Source organism: Poecilia reticulata, chromosome 15, assembly GCF_904066995.2.
Source record: "Poecilia reticulata chromosome 15, P_reticulata-male-v2, whole genome shotgun sequence".
NCBI lineage: Eukaryota > Metazoa > Chordata > Actinopteri > Cyprinodontiformes > Poeciliidae > Poecilia > Poecilia reticulata.
In genome coordinates, this window is record NC_088844.1 from 15,012,320 (window position 1) to 15,035,380 (window position 23,061).

The 23,061-nt window shown below is 38.8% G+C and overlaps 1 protein-coding gene across 1 annotated transcript in view; it reads left to right on the plus strand.

Annotated features, from left to right (window-relative positions):
* lrmda (leucine rich melanocyte differentiation associated) overlaps positions 1 to 23,061 on the plus strand; it is a 229,755-nt gene that overhangs the window by 196,533 nt on the left and 10,161 nt on the right. The window contains exon 6 of the mRNA XM_081616124.1: positions 6,259 to 6,343. Within this exon, the coding sequence (XP_081472250.1) occupies positions 6,259 to 6,343 (85 nt within the window). The remainder of the gene's footprint in view (positions 1 to 6,258; positions 6,344 to 23,061) is intronic.

Here is a 23,061-nt window from a genome sequence, read left to right on the forward strand (position 1 = left end):
TGCCTCGAGCGAAACATCAGAACAGTTGCTCTTGTGATCACTGATCACATGATACATTTACTCAGAGCATGCTCATTGGAGTAGAACCGGTTAATCATTAAACACAAGCTTGGCAGCCTTCCTGCCGAGCAAAAAGAGAGAAAAAAAAGAGAACGAAAAGCCGACTGTTGTAGCGCTCATAAATGCAGGCACCGTTACATCAAATGTTTTTCCTTCTGCTGTTCCCAAAGAAAACAGAATTATTACGTTTCATGTGCTCTACAGCAGTTTAGAGCTCATTAGCCTCTTCTTACACCCCAAAGGCACAGTCATTAACTATATATGCAAAGTTTAATAAAAGCAGTAAAAATATTATTTTAGGAGCATTTTATTTTAGTTGTAATTCCAGCAAATAAATTATACATTTGGATAATTGTTCCTAACAAATATGTTTTTGTGCTTGTAAAATAACAGAAATATTGAAAAAGTGCTAATGCTAATTTCACTCTTCACATTTTGTTGCATTGCAGTCATCATTATATTACAGCAATCTTTTTTTTTTCCTTCACATTATTGTTATATTCTTTGTGATAGGTCAACACAAAGCAGAACATAATTATGAAATGAAAAGGATATTTCTTTCTATAATTATATTTGCAAACAAATCTGAAAAGTGTGGCATGCATTTGCATTGCCCATCTTTCCTGTACCTGCTGAAGTATCCCCATGGCATGATGGTGCCACCACCGTACTTTATTTTAACCCTAAATAAAATCACAGGAAACTAATTGCCTTCAGAAGACTTAACTATTTGCAATGTTATTCAGTCATTTTAAATATTTCCTTGCATTATTGGAGTGTTTTGTCATTATTCTTATTGCATGTTTCATAGCACCCCCAGCTTGTGCTACTTATTATCATTCTTTGTTTTATACAGTTATTTATATAGTTATCTGGAAGTACAAACATGCATCATTAAATAAAAAAAAATCAGCTTTGGCAGAGGAGTAAATGTCTCTTGCTTGCATCAAATATTTTGAAGTGGATGTTAAAACCTAGTTGAATTGTTTTTACTACTAACATTCTTAAGGGGGCTTACCCAGTGCAAACTGCCTCCAGGAGTGTGTTACTTTGCTGGATATTATTTGCATTTTTTTCTCAATGAATATGAGCACTTTCTGGCCTTTCATTGCCACTCCATCTTTGTGTGACTCCCCCAAACTTATTTAGTTTCATTCTTTATTTTTACATTGTTTTGTTGTCTGTAACTCTTGCTTTAGAAGTACAAGACAAGCATCATATAAAAATCCCTTTTAGCTGAGGAGTGAACGTGTCATGCTCGCATTAAATGTTGACTCAAATAAGTTCACAAGTTGTGTCTCCTCTGATCTCTAACATGATCAGAAAGGAGCACCAGTTTATAGAGACAAGATGTGAAAAAAGTTCCATGCGCAGACACAAAAGAAATATTTTGATATAGACCCAAAGAGAAAACATATCAAAAGACATTTTTCTACATGTCTTTTGCAAGCACAAAAAGCAGAAATGGTGTCAAGAGAAAACAAAACAGAAGGCTTGTTTCTTCCAACAATTGCTTTAAGCTACAAAAATCTCCTTGAGTCCCTAGCCTCCCCTCAATGTCAGCCCCTTACTCCTCTCCCTCCCCCTCTTTCTCTTTGCTCCCCCTCCCTCTTTCTTTTCGTCATTTCTCCCCTCTTCTGCTCTTTTCCCTCTCTTCGGCAGGACAGGGCCCTCTTTGCACCCTGATAGGTTGCGGGTTGATGCTTAGCAACAACATTCCTGTGCCCTAAGTAGCAGTAAGCCTCTGGCTGAACTCTTTGATGTGGCTGTCAGGCCACATTTATTTCCTTTTAGCACTTTGTCTACTTGTCCAGATGTATAAGGAGATAAAAAGGCCTGGTGTTTACACTGGTCTCCCTCTGTAGCGCGGCTGTAATTAGATTGTATTGCTGGTCAGTCTTAAAGGAGAGAGAAGAGGTGAGGCAAGGCAGGAACCAGCTGTGTCAGGATGTGCCGGTCAGGGTGAGCGGGGGAGACTTCAGAGCCGGGTTTTCCTAAAAAGGAAGGAGAGAGTTAAATGTAATGTAAACTTTATGAGCTTTTTCAGTGACGGTCAACTCCATAAAGGCTCTAGACAAATATTCCTAATTTATCTGAAGCTAACATGACGTACGGTTGCACAACTCCAATCGTGATTTTTAATTTACTGCTAACTTTGGGGGGGGGGGAATAACTTAACATCTATCAGTTTTTTCCTGACTTACATTTTTGTGTCACACAGTTTGGAGATTTCCAGCTTGGAGGTGGTAGGCTCTCTCTTGTCTCTATTCCTCCCCTGTCATTCTCTTCCTGCTTCCCTCTCTCATGGTGATATGTTGGAACTAATAATCACTATTGCCTCCGGGTTTATCAGCATTTATTCACACAACAACAGTGGAAAAAACAGAAGACAGACAGGACTGGTGTGATGTATTATCCAGTATGGGAATCATCTTTCATAATGACATCCAACAGAGCTTCTCTCTCTTTCTCGCTCTCTCTTTTCCTGCCACCTTTTTCTGTCTCTTCCTAACACACTTTCCTCATTTCTCTCGCTCCCCCTTCCGCTCCCCTGTCCAGTCTTTATTATCTCAGAATCCATGGTGCTCCCCAGCCTGTAAATTTGTGCCACATTATCATAAGCTGTGGTGATAACTCACATTGCACAGAGACAATAATGATGTGAACACTCAGCATATGCCCCAGGCCCAGCAAATTAAAACAATGCTCAGCTTGATGAGCAGACTAATCTGGACAGCAGAGAGACTGAACGAGGAGAAGGGGACTCGGGGAGAGTCTTAAATAGACGACACAGCAGCACCTCCCTCTGTTCAGAGTTGGCACAACTAAAGGACTCTTAACAGATGAGACGAGGGATACATGGTGCATATAGTGCCTTTTGGAATGGCTAATACACCCAGAAGATCTACACATTTTGTCATGTTACATCAACATACTTGAATACATTTTATTTGGATTTAATTTTATGCACCAAAACAAAGACCTATATTAAGTTGTAAAAAAAGATCCACACTTTTCCATTCTTTCCATCTTCATAAGGAGAAAGGCTGCAAAAGACATTGATGCACGAGCCAAAGTTTACCTTCCAGCAGGAAACCAACCCTAATCATGCAGCCCACAGCTCAGTGTAATGGTTTAGATCAAATAATATGTATGCATTGGATTGACCCAGTCAAAGTCCAACTTAAATCCAATAAATATTTGTGTCAAAAGTTGAAAATTACTGTATGCAGATTCTCTAAAGATGCCAAAAAGTTATCAAGCATTAAAGCCAGTAATTAAACTCAAGTATTTTATCACTCCAGAACAGAAAGGTATTTTTTTGCTGGAACAGAAACAATTTCTTTACTTGTTTTTTGCAGAGTAGCACATTATCGTATTCACATGGTGGTAGCAGCATTATGCTGTGGGAATGGTTTTCATCAGCAAGGATAGGACAGCTTAAGCAAGCTGATGGGAAGGCGGAGTAAATCCAGAAGAACGGTTAAAAGATGTGAGATTTAAGGCGGAGGTGGAGGTTCAACTTCCAGCTGAACAACATACAACCAGAGCTACAACTCAGTTTATTTATATAGCACCTATCCACAACAAATAGCACCTCGATACAAACAGTTCAATTAATTCAGTTCAACATTAATAAACTCAATATTACAGGAACTGAAAAATATGACAGGAGCTAAATATTATTCTGGACTCGAATGGCCTAAAATCAGTTGTAATAAGTTTTATATAGTATTCATCTTATTCCAGTTGTCCAGTTCTGTTCATCCACATATTTAGTCTCTCTGTGGTGCTACTAATAATGTGGCACATAGGATGATTATTTGTGGCCAAGCAGCAGGATTAGGAGGTCCCTTTGAGGGCCAAGCAGGCCTGGAGAAGCCATGTCTTGTGATCTTTCAAGCAGATCAGGAAATCAGACAAGCAGAGGCTCAACTCAGAGATCCAGAGATGCGTGGAGGTTAGATTGGAAAGACGAGGCTCACTATTTCTATCTTAGTGCCTGAATTACTCATTTCAACTCATCATAATTGACATAAACACTTTGCGTTTGTTGTGACTGCCAAAAGGAATTATATCCTCGCAGTCAAATGTCAAAAAGCACAAGTTAGAAAGTTTTTAGTTTTGGGGTTTTTTTTTAAAGCTGATGGATCGTGCTGATTGTCTGCAGCAGGATGAAGCTTACTCCAGTCTCTATTGTGCAGGTGCTGCTGTAATGCTGAATTAAACAGACACTGCCTGTTTTTTCTCAAATCAGAGATGACAGTTCTTATTTAGCACTGTATGTTGTCATTTTGGGTTGTTTTACTGCTTGTGTTACTCATTCCACACAAGTACCTCTCGCAAGCAGTGAGCGAGCTTTGGTGTAACTTATCAGGTTTTAGCCACTCCAGAGGCTGAGAGTAGTGGGTCTGCTGTCAAAACAATATTCCCATTCCAGATCGTTTCTTTCAAACACTCCTGCAGATATGCAGGAAGGCCTCAAATAAGGCATGTTGCCATTTTTCTTCTCAGCGTAATACGCGGCACATGCTGGCCAAACCTAAATGCTTATCAGAGATGCTATCTGAAAGCACATTATGTGATTGTTTTCCATTTACAGCACTCTTTTTGGCCATGAAGAATATGGTTCCATTTAACAGCACCGACCGTTCCATTTTTCAAGGTTATGCATGGGCATGATTGGGAACAACAATAAAGGAGGTGGGGGGAAAAATGCAGCTCCAAACAGTTTCTAATACGTATTTGTCATTTAAGTCTACTGCTATGATTAAAGGCCTTGTGAATTCCTTCCTGCAGGAAAGGAAAGTATTTTTGCAAAGGCATCAGATATCACTATGTCACGATAAACTGCCTGCTCCACGGGCTAAAAGGCTAAGGGGAAGAAGGAGGATGTTTTGGTCCTTGAAAGTGCAGCAAAGAATAACAAAGCAAACACTGTCAACACGAGCTTTGTGGGAAACCATTATTATTATTATTATCATTTAAAAAAGATCACAGTCGTTTAGGTGTTTAAATGTGAATTCAGTAGTTTGTATACATGATTGTTTCACATTTAACTGTGGACCACTGAATAAGGTGACTTTACATTTGAACAAGAGGAGAAAATACTTTTGTATTTCTATGTAAATCCTAATTCAATAAGCAAAGTGCTGAAGTTCTTAGGCTTCATGTTCAAAAGACAACTGCAGTAAAACCTACAGTAATATTACAAAGTATTATAAATCAAAAGCCTTTGTTCACATAGTGTCTACTAATAGGCCTGATATATAACATTTTAAAGAGGCAGTATTATGTAAAATCAGCTTTTTTTGAGTTTTACATCATGTTTCTTATCAAAAACATACCTGGAGTGCTGTTTTGACTCTTTCATGCATGTTTGAGAAATCCTTTAATCGTCTATGGCAGCCATTAAACTGCAGCTCCTTCTTGGAGCTGCAGTTTCTAACCTTCCGCCTCACAGAGCAGCCATTCCCTGCAAACTCCCCCACTCAGTTCTTTCAGACTAGTCAGCAGCAATTAGCAAACCCCTGGTGGACCTGCTGAGCTCATTATACCAACTACGTCTCTGTGAATTGCTGGTAAAAATAATGTTAAAGGGTTAATAGAGGAGCTCTGTTGTGATGACTTCCTGAAGGCAGAGTTTCAGAAAGAGCAGGAGTTTTTTAGAAGACTATGTCATATGTTTCTTAGATCAGCTACAGTAGTTCAAACATGGGCTACACAGTGGCACAGTTGGTAGAGCTGTTGCCTTGCAGCAAGAAGGTTCTGGGTTCAATTCCCAGCCCGGTCTTTCTGCATGGAGTTTGCATGTTCTCCCTGTGCATGCGTGGGTTTTCTCTGGGTACTCCGGTTTCCTCCCACAGTCCAAAAACATGACTGTCAGGTTAATTGGCCTTTCCAAATTGCCCCTAGGTGTGAGTGTGTGTGTGCATGGTTGTGTGTCTCTGTGTTGCCCTGCGACAGACTGGCGACCTGTCCAGGGTGACCCCACCTCTCGCCCGGTACGCTAGCTGGAGATAGGCACCAGCAACCCTCCCGACCCCACTGAGGGACAAGGGTGTAAGAAAATGGATGGATGGATGGATAGTTCAAACATGTCCAAACTTGTGATATCCAGACTCCGGTTACATTAATACTTGTCACACCTTATTTGCTCTAAGTATTTGCTACTCTTCTCTTTCTTGTCTTTCCAAGCTGCCTAACGAGGCAGGATTAGAGAATCGCCCACTGCCCTACACACCTTTGCCTCGAGGATCCAGAGATGCCGGAAACCACAAAGGTAAGACAAATTGATCAGCCTATTTTTTTTTTTTTACTTTTTAGTCAGGATGTCTGTTCTCGTATCAAATTAAACAAGGCAAACCATAAATTAGATTCTTCATTGAGAGCCAAGGCTCTTGGATTATGTAAATGTGGGGCATACCCCTACCAGCTGAAGAGGGTGGGAATCCACTGAACTTGAGCATGTGCTGAAGTTATGTTATCTGTTCTTATTGATCTCACCTTGTCTGTGTGATGTGTTGATAGTGGGAATAAATCTGAGTGTTGGTGCACAGACGTCTACCGCAAGACGAAGCATCCTTGATCTGTAGACATGCACATTGATTAGGCCTCATATTGACTGAGTGCAGTCAGTTAATGTAATTATATAGCAACTTCTCAACATCAGACAGTGCCCTCATCATATCCATTTAAAAGGCACAATGTTGTAAATCGATCATGAAGGTCATCTTCTGAGCTTAAAGCATGTTTTCAGGTAAGAATGAATACAAGTAAAAAAAATATATTGGTTATCCATCCCAGTTGATAATGCATTTCTCATATGTAAGATTAAACAAAATCAGACATGATTTTCTACATGCCATTCTGAAAAACATATGTCAGCTTTCTAGTTTGTATTCATCTGAACATTTGTTTTGCATTTCAGTTAATATTATATACAAAGACTTTTGCGAGATTATATTGCAGTTTCTATGCACTAAATTGGTTTTTATAGCAAATTAAAATCATTTGCTGCCAGTAAGTCAAATTGTGGGGGGTTATGGGAATATGGAGTTACAATACCTAACATAAATAAGGCATTTTTGAAGTTGTCTTTTCTCTTGATTCTAAAATAATTGGTAAATATTCTGTACTTGCATAGCACTTTATCAAGACCCCAAAGCACTTCACACTAAATTCACTCATTCACCAATTCACACTCTGATGGTGGCGAGCTACTGGACTGTAGCCTGCGGCAGTCTGACAGATGTAAGTCTCTCATACACCAGCACCACAGGGCCTTCTGAGCACCACCACCACCAGACAAGATGGGTTAATTGTCTTGTCCATAGACACAACAGAGATGGACGGAGTGGGATTTCAAACTAGCAATCCACAGATTACCGTGGATTACCACCATAACATCCACTTCAGTGAGAAGAAAAATATAAAATTATGAAACAATCTAATCGCTGTGAGAATCCTGTGACTAGGTTACAGTCAGATGCCAGCAGGTCTAACGTTAGCAAGCCAACTCATTTGTTAATGTATTTAATCATATTTGGTTAAAACACATAAAACACCAAGCCTTTGAGAATCACAAAACCAATTTATTTTATGAAAACACAAAACACCATTACTGTTTCAGTTTTAATACTTCCACAGAATTAGACATGGCAAGAAAGCACAATATAAGGACTTGTCAAACATGAACTGAAGTGTATTGCATTGACTTCTAAGGAAACACTGTTGCAGATTTATGAAACCTATATTTGAGAAAACAAAAGTAAACTGAAAATCTTATTTAAGAGATACACTTACAAACGTAAGGCGTATCATCTTATCTCAGCCAGATGTTTTATTATACCCCGGTCGTGCCCTCATGAAAAACCTTAATGTTTTAAAGATTTTTAAACAATTTCTGCCAATAGCGAAAGGTTACGCTGGCTTTTTCTGTCTTTTTTGGTGGCTATTGTAATGAGCTGACCACCACTGACTGGATGACTTATTAGCAGTGAGTGTCTCTGCCCTACACAGAGTAAACTAACAGCCCCATTTGTTGTACCAAGGACAGATCTGTGTCGTTAAACCCAGGACAGTGGCAGCTCTTGCCAGACGCGAGTACAGAGATGCCTTGTACTTTGTCAAAATCAGACCTGTTAAGAACAGCCCATTTAAAGGTGAAAGGATCTGACACATGGAATATTTCCCCCCTCTGTCTTAGATCTGAGCAACAATGACAGTCTTCATTTGTTATTTTTATGCTGCTGTGCTGCAGTCTTAGATAACACAACCCTCATATTCGTCCTTCACCTCCGTTTCATGTCCCTGCTGGAAGCCCCCACCCTAACAGTTTCTTTTTTCTCCACTACATTTATTTATCCTCTCCTAAACTTTGCAGTTTTTTGTACCGTGTGAGGTAGATGGTCACAGCATGTTCTCATTTAGAGGGAACAAAGTAATGCCAAAAACGTTGCGTTAACAGAACATTTTTCAGACAGTAATTCCTCTGTGTTTACTCAGCTAAAACCTGGATGTAAACAATAGAGGGCAGACAATGCAGCAGGATTTTAAGTAGGTTACTGCAATGTTTTTGTCTCTGGACACATTTTACATTTAGTTTTTTAGCTTTGTTTTTGTTTTTTTTAATCACACTTAATATGTTTATTCTGCTGTCTTTGGTGCTTTTTCAGCTTTGTGAGGTACTTTGTAATCAGTGCCTACTATAGCATACTTAAAGTTTTTTTTTGTTGTTTTTTTTGTATGTTTTTTACAATATGTGAAAGTGACAGAAGTTGCTTAAAAGTTCATTTTAAAAGAGTAATAGGGAGGCAATATAGTTCTACCCTCATTCTTGCACCACGAAGGGAGATTAGCAGCATTTCTGACATCCCTCCTCTGGACAGCGCAGAAAGAACCTCTCTTTCCTCCTTTCAGTCGTCTGCACCCACCATGTCACCTGTGTGGAAGCCCCAGAGCCTGGGTGCCAGAGGTAATTACAGCAGCAACAAGCTCTCAGAGCAGGGCGGCACTGGCAGGTCACTGCCCGAGAGAGAGGGGTAGAAACCATGGCCACAACTCTTGTCGTGATTGGTGAGGGAATCAACCTGGAGGAGTTAAAATAAGGCAACACAGACAAGAGCTGACGGGTAACACAGGAAAGGTGTTATTGGTTTGGTTATAGACTCAAAAGTATACTTTTTCATTGCAAAAAAATAAATTGGAAAAAGGCAAACAAGAAAAGTCACAAAGAAAAGGAGCATTAAATGTTAAAGATTAGACCTTAATATAGAGAAAACTAGACAAAAAGACAAAGTGAAGGAGAATAGGGGGGGGGGCTTTAGTGTACTTTGGTGAAAGCGTGACATAGAATGCAGTACACAGTCTGGCAGAGGGGCCTGAGGATCTTCCACTACTGTCACCTTGACTCTAACTCTTGGTGCTGGTCCAACTGCCAGCTTAACTCTAAATCTAGCTGTAGAAAATGGAGTCTCTGCCTAAAGTACACTACGCTTACACAAAGAATGGTATGTACAGTACAATTAACCCATAGCCAGCGACACTGACACTGCATTCTTGTCTATTTCCATGATAGCTTTTTTTTTTTTTATCTGGCTATTTTTATTGAATACCACATAAGTTACATGTGCCTTTTTCCTCCAGTTGTATTTGGGCTTGTTGTTCACAATGGATATTTTCATATTCACAACACAAATAAAACATGTTCAAGTAAAAAAAAAAAGAAAATTAAAACATGAGCCCAAGACAGCCAAAAGTGGCCCGAGCGTAATGATGCTCCAGTGTTTACATGGAGGAAAGAAAGAAGAAATGCCATCAAAAAGCAGTAGGCATCCTAAACAATGGGCTTCCTACACACAGATTTAAAAGCACCCTATAGCAAAATCTCCCTGTAATTCATCTCTGTGATAAATGACTTTGATTAAAACTGTATTTCAAAATACTCTTTAACACATAAACATGCACCAGCATTTCTAATTCTTTCCACTACTCTATGGCAAATGTGTAGGGATTGTACATGTCTCGTTTTTCTAATAAAAAAAATAAAACATTTCACTTGTGAAGCATTCCAGTACTCTAGGGGTCAAACTGTTATTGCAGACACTTTAACTCTTTAACTACTTTACTTAACTACTTTACTTAACTACTTTTACTACTTTAACTCCATAAATCTGTAAAAAAAAAAATCCATGTTGTTTGGTCCTAAAAATGACTTCAACTTAATGCTGCACATCTAGTGATTGGAAGGGAAGTTAAATTATTCAGACAGCAGCTGCAGTCAAATGGCCTCTCCTTTAGCTCAGACTCAGAAACAAACAAAGCCGATACAGCTAATCTTCATAAGTAAACATTCAAGAGGAAACTTTGAATATGTGGTTATTAATGTATTTTAGTAATACATTTATCCATGGACATCACAGATGTTCTGTTTAAAAGGAATGAATAGTTTCTTTTTTTAATTTCAAGATGTTCTTATTATCTGACTTTACAATATATTTTGCTTTTACAATAATATTAATTATACAGATCTAACTAAAGGTGTAAATGCAATTAAAACTTTCACTTGTTCTATTATGCTAGACACTAGTCACGACCTTTTTACTGATATTAAATCATTACTCGGGGCATATTTCTGTAGTTGGAGAATTAAATGGAGTAAACAGACAAAGAAAGATTCTCTGAAATATGTCTTGCAATACAAGCCTAGGGCCTTTATATATGTATCTTAAAATGTGTACAAAGGGGTTTTTCTTTTAAATCTCAAGAGGAAAACTGTGTTTAAAGTGGGGGGGAGGAAAAATAAACGTCTTCCTGATGACACCCACGGGGTACCTCACAGTTCTTTGAAAGTTGGATTTTATTGCACATCGATGTTTATGCGCACCAAAACTCCAGCCGAACCTCGCTTTTGCATCGTCAGTACCATCCCCCCTCCGAAAAATGAAAATGAAAAAGAAAAAATTAAACAAAAAAAATGGAGCGACGGGAACAGATCCAAGCAAAGAGCAAACTGCTTTACAGTTGCTGCACAACAAATAAACAAACATCTGGAAGCATTCAGAGCACCCCATTAGAAGGGCTCTGGGCTTTGCCAAAAAGGGGTAAATGATGAGGAATGGGCTGTCGAGAGGCTCGTGGAGACAGGGGAGAGGCCAGATGATGGAGCTGTGGGTGTTAAGCACTGCCTTTTAGAGCTCAGCTGGGCTCATAGAGATCTACACCTGCTGCTATCTCCTCCTCCCCTTCTCTTCTGCACCAGACATCTGGATGGGATACATGACTAATGGATGACTAAACTGCTCATGTTGAAACTTAGTTGTCATTATGAAGAAAAAGGTTGTTGGTGTGACAGATGACTCAATGTTATTCCTTAATGCGATAAGTGAAACTAAAAAGTGAGCTTGACGACTCTGAAAAGTGGTGTTTCGCCGAAGCATTTGCTTCATGTGTGTTTCTCGTTTTTTTGGGGGGTTTTTTTATATTAAACTGAGCTAAATGCCTGGTTTATTACTAAAGGATAATTTACATGTTGTGAGGTTCTGCTGGGTTATTATATGTATAGATACATTTTTTTGTGTAAATTAATTGAGTCATTACCTAACAGACATCTGTTTCTTGACTCTAGTTGGTCATTGTACGTCATTATTTCCCACATTGTTCATGACTGATACTTTAGCTCTGTTTGATATCGTTCCATAAAAACTCCCATGGTTTCCCTGAAATTTTTCCGTTCTCTTTTGGACTGCCCCGACGTGTTCTGTGAGTATGAAAATGTCCTCACTGGAACTTTTGAGAAAACACAGAACACCTTTGACGTGTCCCTTTAGACTCCATGTCCAAGCTCTGAGAGATGTTTTGCTCAGACCCATAATGATTATTCCAGCAGGATCTGTCCCCTGATAAACATCACGGTAAAACACTGCTCATTAGTTATACAAGAGCACAGGCCCCTGTGCTACTAAAATGAGTCATATGGACAAAGCAAAGAGTAAACGTATCCTCCAGATTCTTTTAAATGCCATTTGCAAAGCCACTGTCCACAAACCTTGGTAAGAAAGCAAGCAAAAGGTGATGTGAGCACTCGATATTGATGACAGAAGATACAATATTGCTGTTGAGAATTATACTGAACAGATCTGACTTCCAGATTTTCAGCTCTAGCAGCGAAGAGACACAACCTCTATCTAGAATGTGTTGAAATTATTTTATTAAACCTTTAATGAATTTAGTTTATACTTTTCTTTTTTTTTCTTGGTGTCTAAGTTGACCTTATTTGCAGGTCGTGCATCTTAATTGATTTAATGTTTATTCTAAAACAAGGTGAAAGTTCAAACCTGTCTGCCCCCGGAAATAAAAATCCTGCTGTCTATTTGTTGTTTGTACCATTTCAATACTCACAAACTAATAGGATTAATCAGTATCCTTTATGGATGTATGTGCCCTGAATTGATGTGCCAACAGTTTTTTATGTATTGTAGAAGAATCTGGTCCTTAAAAAAAGTTTTATTCTTATGGTGCTGGAGCTTCTCTTCTTCTATCTAACATGAAATTACAATGAAAAAAAACTAAACAAAAGCTTTAATAAAACTCTTTCACAGCCACATTTAACTCTCTCTGATTTCATCAGTTTCATATCACAACAGTAACATTGGTATTGTAAATACTCCCCTTGTATTATGCAGCCTCTATTTCCCTTATCTGACTGAAATGATGTGGCATTATTTGTCTCTGGAGTGGATTGGAACAGCAACAAGAATATCCATTTAAGTCAGTCTATGGAGATAGATGAGGTTAGAGGGGACAAGGTAAACTGGGCCTGCAATCCCTCATCGTCGCTTTAAATGAGAACACTGCTCCATTCGCATCCACAGCTCTGTTTTTTTCTTTTTTCTTTTCTTTTTTTTTTCTTTTTTAGGCGTGTCTGTCCTTGTTATTGCTAGTCCTGGAAATCACCTTTCTGCATTTTCTCCTTCACAGTCAAGCTAGATTAAAATGCCAAGATAACCTCCTCAGCGTCCATGACAGGCTTCACTGCCAGCGTCTGACGAGCAAGTTCTAAACTGCTTTGAGAAAGCAGCCTTCCACCAAGTGTCATTATCTCGCTGTTATCGGATGGCACTTCTCTAGCAGTGTGTGAATAATTCTGTTTGTGCTGGCTTTGGGGAAATGTCAGTGACACTATTGTTTTTTACCTCGCCTTTTGATGTCGCTGAAAGAGCCTCCTGAGTGTTGGGTTCTTAAACTGATGTTAGGTGTATACAGCAAAAACTTAAAGTGAAAAGATAGCGCTGTCAACTTCTTAGCCACCCCTAAATATTTGTGAGTTCCTTTGCCACTGTGTAAAGGCAAACACTTCTCTCTGTGATATTCTGTTTCATAAATATCCTTCTGTTCAAGTTCACATCACTTAAATGTACCTCTAATAAAGCTATTAAAGAGTTTTATTGTGATGAGCAGAAGATTTCCGCCATCGGTTTCGGTTTTCAGAAATAATTGTCGGGAGCAAATAAATCTGGTCCAGAAGGTTTTGTAAACCACTCTTGTGTTGTTGATAAACGAACATCGCTTCCACTTAACTTGGATCTACTTTAGAACCGCTCCATCCGTCTTCGGCGTAAAATTATTACGACGTTTGAGTCATTTTCTCAGCAGCAGGAAAATATTTAGCCTCTTAAATCTTTACAGTCCGTGACCATTACGGTCAAACTTTTCTTATTTACGATGATACAAAGCCAGTTGGACTCAACTGTTAGAACTTCCTTAGGCACACAGATGTAAGTTTGTTGGCTGCTTTGCATGATGTCTAAGGCGGCTAGACAAGGACATGAGCTCCTGCCAAGCACACCCAGCCCTCTTGGAAAATCATACAGCTGGTGCTCTTGACACCGGTCCACATCCTAGCTGCTCTGGTCATTCTCAAGGAAGCAGCAGAACATGAATCATCCAGTGAGGATAGGTCTGCTAAACTCAGCTCTGTCTCTTATGTAGCAACATGCATTTTTTTCTGTTTTGCTGTGAGCTTCAGCATGAACAGGATTGCGGAACATCTATTTGTTGTGCACGTTTTACGACATACTTATGTTGTCCAGGGCTCAATTTGGTAGAAACGACAAAGTCAAAACTTAACATTTTTGTAACCTGAGACTCCATTATGATGCTTAAGGTCTTGTCTAAGCTGCCAGATAGTTTTGGGATGAATCTCCTTCTGGAAAGCCGCTTAATAAGCTGGCAGATGCTAAATCCCTTGGGATTCTGAATAGGAAATGATCAGATCAGTTAGCTAAGTACTGAGCTTTCCAGGTGTTTTTATTTCTAATTTATATTAAGAAGAATATGATACCAATTTGTTAAATCATGTGGGTTGTACTTCATTTATCTTAATCTGCCTGTTCCTCATAAATTATATTCTCAGTAGACTGTAGACGCTAATGCAGGATAACCGATCTCACACTGTAATCATTCAAGATGAGCACATGTCTTAATGCTGGTCTGTTTAATGGTTCAAACAAATTAAATTTCAGTTCAGTTATTAGCTTGTTTATCATGTTACTTTTCTGAGCAGCTGTGCCATATTACCAACCCTTTCGGTCCAGTATAGTAATTTGTAGCGATACATCAGAAGTAGTCAGTGTAAATTCATACAGCAATATGAGAACAAATGTTGGACAGAACCTTACTAACATATCAGTAAAGTTGTAAATGTTTCAGAATTGCACTAGATAGATTATTTATCACATCCACTGATATGTTTTTCACAACTTTTGTAAAATATCTACACTTGCAGTTTTGATACACATTAAAAGCGACAATTTTGTATTGTTTTGTAAATAATGACCCTATAAAGACTCCTTCATGTTCATTACATGTGTTATGTCATGTTTATGCCAGTGTCGTGTCAGTCTTATGCACATCCCTTCATATAAAGTGTTCCCGACGCACAAATAGCCTGCAATGTGAACGTAGCCTTAAGTGTGGATTCATTAGGCTGCATTTTTACCAAAGTACCAGAATAAGATAAATTGGAATTTTTTATTTTTTTGGATTAAATTTGACTGTACTGTAAGTCAACACTGAAAGTGAAAAATGTATACATGTATTTGACTAGCCCGTCGGGATGAATATAACTTTTGCCAAAAGTGCATAATAAATATTTTGCCATGATTTAATCACTTGTTTTATTAGCCAATTGTGGCCCCTGAAACAATGCACACTCCAACACACTCATTCGCAGGAACCCTCAATGCTCAAAGCTGTAGCAGTGAAAAGTGAACTCATCTGTCAATTACGGCGGGCTCCATTGGACTGTTGTCTGAACTGTTTTTTTTTCCTCTCTGGATACACTCCGGTGGATCCAGTGATTTATTGTCAAAGGCCTCTGCGTCAATATACAATTGGGAGACACTGAGCAATAATGTCTACACAAACTATTGTCAGAGTATCAACATTTCTCACATTAAGCACCATTCAGTTTATTCACTGCATTAAACTGTCGGAAATCCTATTTGGATTTTCTGCTTCGAAACAGAAGCCTATTACCCCCATATGTTTGAGTACCAACACAAATAATGGGAGCTTTTTCCTGCAGATTTTCAGGCTTTTCTTATTCATTTGTTTATTTGGTTATTTAAATTAAGTGCATTATTAAATCTTTAGAAAGAAGAACCTTGGTTTCAGGAGGTAATGGACCTTTTTTTTTATTTCTTGTGTGGAGGCATCAAACTAAAAATGAAAAGAGCGAGGTCACTGAAATGCTACCAAGTCCAAAACAACCTTTTAATCTGTCACTTTGATTTCCTTATTAAGCCTCTTTAAACAGACAGAGCAGGTTTCCCTGTCATGATAATACAAGTGGACAAGTTATTTCACCATCATGGGTTGATATGAAAATAGTTCCTGGCATGTAGCTCCAGTGCAAGATGACTGAGCGGACAGAATATTTTCTTCCCTTTACATAGGAATTTAACCAAGATTATTATTATATATTTTTCAAAGGCAGTGGAATCCAGTTTTTGCTGTTTTTGTTTTGCCTATCAACAATATCCTATCTTTGCTTAAGCTATTGCAAAGCAAAAACAAAATTAAAAAAAGGATTTCTTAAGGAAGGCTTTATTCAACCTCCCTCCCCTACCCCCAGCTAATGAATAGTTGTTTTAGTAAAGTAAAATAGAAGATCTTTTGTGTATCAGGTGTCAAATACCAACAGAGCCTCACGAGAAAGCTAAAATATGTCTCCTAGCTTGACATCATTAGCAAGTGTTAACATATGACCTTTGGCAGCATCTGCAAATGACTCCACACCATTTTTGGCAACTTCTACAGCAACAACTTTGACTTAAGGATCTGGACAGATGGATAACAGAAATAGGGCAGAGGGCATGATATTTTCTAGATGTGGTTAGCTTTGGGAAATCTAGATTTGCAAAGACCTTAAGTTGCAGGGTTTCCTGGCTAGCAAACTGCATTTTTTTGTTGTTGGATCGAATATGTCAGATCACTTTTTTTATATTCTTAAAATTTTTACTCTTCCTATGAGGAAAAAATATATTTTGAACCATATTCCAGATTATTGTTAAGAAATGAAATAATATTTAGATAACCTTGGATTGAAGGTGATGGCAAAGCCACAGGCTTCTTTTGTTAGAGGTCTTCTGTAATTTTTGTGGTTTACACTTCATACTTTGCAAAAGTATTGATAGGTCCTAAAGCTTTGCACATTTACTGCCTTAAACTTTATACAAGATAGTAGAAAAATATGTAATGGAAGGAATGGGATATATAGTTTTTAAAGTAAATGAAATTCTTAGTGTGGCGAGCATTTGTATTTTGCCCTCTTCACACAGATGCAGCTAATTCCAGCTTTACTGACTGAGTTGATGAAATCTACTTATTAGTAAATGTAGTCCTGTAGAATGGCCCTGTCAAAGCCCAGTTTTAAAATTATTTGAGCAGTTGTGCCAACCCTTAAATATTGCTCTTTAGACATCCAATCTAACTGAGGTTGAGCTATTTTGCCAGACAAATAAAAAAATTAAAAATTGACAGAAATGTTAAAAATCTTGTATTACTTTCTTCTCAAATATGTTCTACATTGAAGTTTGTTGTTGACAAAACATGGATACTTTAAATCCATGTTTAAAGGGTGTGAATTCTTTTGCAAGGCCCTGGATGTAAAACTGCTGAGTTTTATTGTGTTAATTTGCTGTTGTTGAAGCCGATTCCTCGCTCTACTGACAAGGTGATTTGTTGTTACCTGTCAGGGCATGGCAAGGTAATCTTGACAAATACAATGAACGAATCAAGGGCATTAGCGCTTTGATGTGAGGTCGATAATATTTGGCTTCATTAATTCCCATGCCCTGAGATGACATCCCACCCCTATTAGGTTTGAAATCTCATCCCCCTTCTCCTTTATACCTCAGCTGTGACTCAACCAAGCAGCCAAGCAGATAATACGCTCTGAGCTCTGAAACATGTACCATTATAATTAGCTTTGTCAGGTCCTAGCCCTTATAACCCTCATGCAGATAATATGATAATATGTCTTCATAACCGGCTGACCTTACATGCTCAATATTTCTCCCCTTATGAAGATTACATGTCAATAAAGTAATTGAGTCCCGGGGTGTGTGGCAAGTGAAGATTTAGGTTATTGGACTTTTCGGGGCAGTGATGTACGAGCGTTATTATTCTACCTGTCAGGAGATGTGCAAGGGGCTGAGGACAGTCCAAGAGTGTCAGGGGAGGGAAAGGAAAGGTGAGGAGAGGAAAAAGAGAGGAAGACGGAGATCAGGGAGAAGAGAAAGAGACAGGAGGATGCTGAAAGAAATGAAGTGAGCCAAAGAAGGACACAGACAAGGGAGAGTGAGAGAAAAACGGAAATGAAGAGGAGGACGGAGCGAGACTGGGGGAGAGAGCAAAGAAGCCGGACTCATTTCTCACAAGGAGGGACGGATCCACAGTTAATCATTCCTTTATACCTTCAGCTCTCTATCCCAGCCTTTACTCTCTGCATATGAACAGGGGATGTGTCATATTAATTAAAAGAAATAGAGTTACAGTGGAGCCATTCATCTGAATGGGACACGGAGAGGCCAGAGGGGCTCGAAATATTCCACACAACACAAAGCCATCATCACCTCAGCCTCACATCTGGCTGGCAACTGCGAGCTCATCATTTTAAATTCCAGCAGGAAGTGACAGCTTGTAATTTAACAAAGGCATATTTTTAAGCTGCAACGTGGTGTCACCAAGAATCCATTTTTCATTGCTTCAACGTTAGCTGATGCTTCATTTAGATATTCAGTCTTGCAACTTTTAAAGCCTTTTACTCGATTAAAGATGATTTTAAGCTCAAAATAATATCTTCATATGCATTATTTATTCTCATATTTTACATACGAATCATCATTAAGTCAGGCAATTTTCAGATTTAACCAAAGCCCAAAACAATGCATATGGATACCTTCCAATAAGTAATTAGCCAAGTTGAGCCAAGTTAATACGAGACTATAACAAATCTTCTATTTGATAGCATACAATCTCAAAAATGGTTTGATGTTTTCCCCCATTTTTAACATTCAACTGAAGAAAATTAGGAACTAGCCTGTATTGTGCATTTTCATTCTGGATTAAAGTTGTAACAGTAGTTTACTTCTGTCAAATGCAAAGTACATAAACATTTCTTTGGTGTTGACTGCTTTAGATAGTAGTTTGCTTTACTCATTTTCATTTTTTTTTTCATGGTTCTCAAGTAAAACAAATACAAACTGGTGTCCCCTTCTGCATCACATAGGCGATCATCTGTGAGTTACATATTCTTTGTCTAAATTCATGAACTTATAAACCATGTATGCAGTTTGACATTTCAGACAATTGTGCTCTTACTCTTAATTTAAAATGTATATTACAGGTAGATTGATGGTTTCACTTAAACTGGTTTACTCCTCCACCAGATATTTATGAGCAGAGCTTTCCAGCAATATAAAATCATTTCCAAGTATATATTTTTGAATAATTTCTTTTAAAAAAAAAAGCCTGATGATTAAGTAAAATCACATTAGCTTAATTTATGTCGACTTTTAACAGTGTATTTTTCTCTACAGTATGTTCCGATCTCTGCTTCTTTAACTCATTTTTTTTTTCTTGCAGCATTTAGTGACAAACTGTGCTAAATGCTATGTGTCGACCTACCACTTTGCCCATCATAATTTGACTGTCAACGCTGGAGACAGAGGAAATGGGATGTGAAAATGAGCGTATTCGATTGAGGTCCAACAATGAAGGTTACAAACAGCTGTGAAAAGAGACAGAAGCGAGCGAACACACAAAGGCTGGGTGGACGAGCAATGTTAAAGGATATTTTACCATGTCCCTTTGGATTAGGCCTGGAGATTGATATCTTCCAGTCAGATGAAGCCCTGACGTGAGTGATCCGGGCCTTCCATCATTGTGACATGCAGCTCTTGGCTAACGCTCATTCGTGTTGATGGGCACACCCTTCGCCACAAGGGCCTTGGCTAACATGCCCACCTTACTCCGTCCCTGTGTGTGTCTGCCTCACTCCACCATCTCTGTTCTTTTATTTCTATTGCCCTTCTCCCCTGTTTTCTGTCACCATGTCATGTCCAATCACTGTACGGCTGGGCAGGCACTCAGTTGGATAGGCAGGAAGCAGGAGCCCAAGGTAGGGAGCTGCCTAACAGGCGTCAGGATGGGCACTGAAATGACTCTAATAATGGCGTCTCCATGTGGGCCAGACTGGACAGTCAGTTAGCAGAGCCAAGACGGAGAGTAATAAGTGTTTGATGTCTGCAGGCAAAGGAAGTGTGAAGGAGCATAGCCAACCCTGGGCACTCTGGTGAGACAGGTGCAGCTAGCCGGGCTCCAAAGTTGTAGATTGTGGAACAAGATGTCAGATCGGTATTGATATGTCACACTGCAGGTCACGAGGCTGTTTGTTTAAATGAGTGTCTCAGGGCGGTAGCAGCCATGCATTAATTGATGTCTACATCAGATCAGAGGCTAGAGGACAGCCTGATGTGTCTGTCGCTCAGGGAAAGGTGAAAGCTTCAATAAGCAATTGTCAATTTACCAGCATTACCAGTGAATAAAGAGTACAACATGTAGCTGTATCCTCAGTCCATGTTCATATGCATGCGTAAAACTCCAGCGGTGCCAACTCTTGTGGGTAAAGTTCTCGGCCATCTTTGATTTGATGGAAATTGCTACTGACAAGCAGCGAGGTGCCATTCTGTCTGCTGATGCGTGAAGTCCATCATTGTCTGTGTGGTTGAGTTTAGTTAACATGACACTTAGCGACTGACATTGCTTCAGAGCCGGCAAAACACTGTCATTGTCATGTCATTTATCTTTTGCTAGCCAATTTACAATGTGTTCCTTTCTGAATGCCTCACTGAGCACCTCTTGGTTTTTACAGCCGGCGTGAGTAGCTCGACAGAGCTTTGATGCCCTGCGAGTGTATGTCAACCCCTCAAAACATTTTAAACGCCGCACCTTCCGCTAATAAAGCCACAGCTGTCCTTTCTGCTGTGGCTATCTGGTAACAAGCTACTTCCCTTTGAACAGTTTTATGTGGTTGTAATTGACCTGACAATGGGGTTCATTATGCAGTCCCTTTCATGCTGTTTTGCCTGATAATTATTATTTAATGTGTTCAGATGGAGAGCATCATTAATTCATCCCTTCCTCCAATGTCAAAGAGATGAACAGTGAAGTTATCACTCTCTGGTGATTAATATTGCGCTCTTTTGTTATTGAATCCTGTCCCAGTGATTAAACCTTCATTGAGTGACTCACCAGCCGCTCTTATTAACAGCGCCATTAAGGAACACAGTCAAACCTCTAATTGGAATTTTTACTTTTTTCGTCTATTTTGGTCAGAGGTTTGAACCACTTATCTGTGCTTTTCTTTTAATTAGAAATCCTGGGTGTAATGAAGAACTCAATCGATCAGTGTCAGGTCATGCAGTGTGCATGGGTGGTGATTTGTGAGCCACATATTAACTGAGAAAATGAGCGCCTATGATTACTTGCATCATTAGTGGCTTCTTGCGCCCTTAAGGGCAGATGAACTCTAGCAGTAAATAACCTGCTTGTCATTGTTGTGCTTAAACTTCTTTGCTTTTTTTCTTGAATCATGCAAGACGTTTGTGTTCTGGCTTGATAGTACTGCATGCTCCATAGACATTTTTGACTTTGTAAACTGACATACATCCACCATCATCTTATCTCCAGACTTTAGAGCTACTGTAAGAAATGTTCTTCCAGGCTGTGTGTCAAATATGTCACAAAAATTAATTTCACATATTTTTAATTAGAATGCCCACAATGGCAACATAGTACTGAAGTGAAATTGCTTTTGGTCCAAATTCAATTCCCCTTCTGTCCTAATGGAGTGAAAACATTGTGCGTGGTAACATGCAAAGCATGTCTTAAGTTTAAATTGAATGAATGTATTACTTAGTAAAGCAGGACTTGATTTGAAAGGTTTCTGAAACTACACCAGTGAAACATGTTGGTGGCATCATGCTTTGGAAAGCTTCTTCCTTAGAAAACCTGGTCAAAGTGGAAGAGATGAAGCTAAATACAAGGTGAAGAACTGGTCAAAATGTTTATCTATAGAACTGCAAAACTGGCTGGACCACACTCCAAAAGACTTGCAGCTGAAATTGCAACAAAAAGTGGTCTTGTATTGCCTTGGGGAAGATCAAACGCAGATGTATGCCACAGTTTTCAGATTTTTATTTGTTAAATATTTTAGTGTACTCCTTTCCTTCCACTTTTATGTGCTGCTCTGTGTTGAGGATGCAGAAAAAGAAACTATTTGTTAATGTTGCTCTTCAAAAAGCTTCATCGAGCAAAAATCTGCTTTCTATTGATTAGGGCTGGTTGAGCTACGACTCCTCAGCCTTTCTCAGACAGGCTATCAACCTTTGGCAGCAACAAATCTTTCAACTTCTCATCTCATGTATGCAAACTCCCACACCATTTATCCTCCCTTTATTGGCATTTTTGTGTTATTTTGTGACCATTTTGCCCACTTCCTAAATATTTGTGTAAAACACTTTAGTCTATTTAAAAAATTTTTACCTTCTAATATTTAAAAAATTTTACTTTTACCAACAATACATACAAATATTGTGAAACAACAAGTTAGACTCAAATCCTCATCACTTCAAACGCTGAATGCTAATATAATAAAAAGTGCCATGTTCTGTATGTCTAGGTATTGGTTTAAGCTGCAGGGTGTATTACAATTTATTCCTGACATGTTTGAGAAGTACCAATGTTATAACCTGGATAATGTTTCCTTTCATTGCCCCTTCTCTCTACATTTTCCCTTGCCTCTCACTCAGTGAAAAATGAGACGCATTTCTCTGATAGCCTTTTGTGAATGTTGAGTATTAATGGCTAATGAATTACCGATGAACATTGATGTAAATGAATCTCCTTGATGTCCCAGGGTTATATGGTGGCCATTTAAAAGTTTAATCAATACACTAAAGTCGAAAACATGCAGGCGATGTCGTTGAATGGACCCAATAAATGATCAGGAGGTGAACAGTGGAGGTATAAGCCCTGGGCTTGGGTCATAATGGCAGCTATTTATGTTCAATGGCTTAAATAGTATTTTTAACTGGTTAGGCCAAATAAACATTATTAAGCTTAATTAATACGGTCAGACTCACAATAACAGACAAACTGATTAGAGCAGTCCATTGCCTGTATCATGGTGATTTTAGCACAAGCTCATTTGCAGCACCTGTCTCATGTCACCTTAATGCTGAAAGTTACTTACAGCTGATTTATTTGAGTTTCAAAAAAGAGACTATTATAAGGTTAGCATTTAAAATGTAACAATGTTGACCTCCCATTGTAATCAGTGTGCATTACTTGCAGCTATTCACTTTGCTCCATTTATTTCGTTTGACTCTGGCTTCATCTTCCTGATGCACAAAATCACCATCATATCAAGTA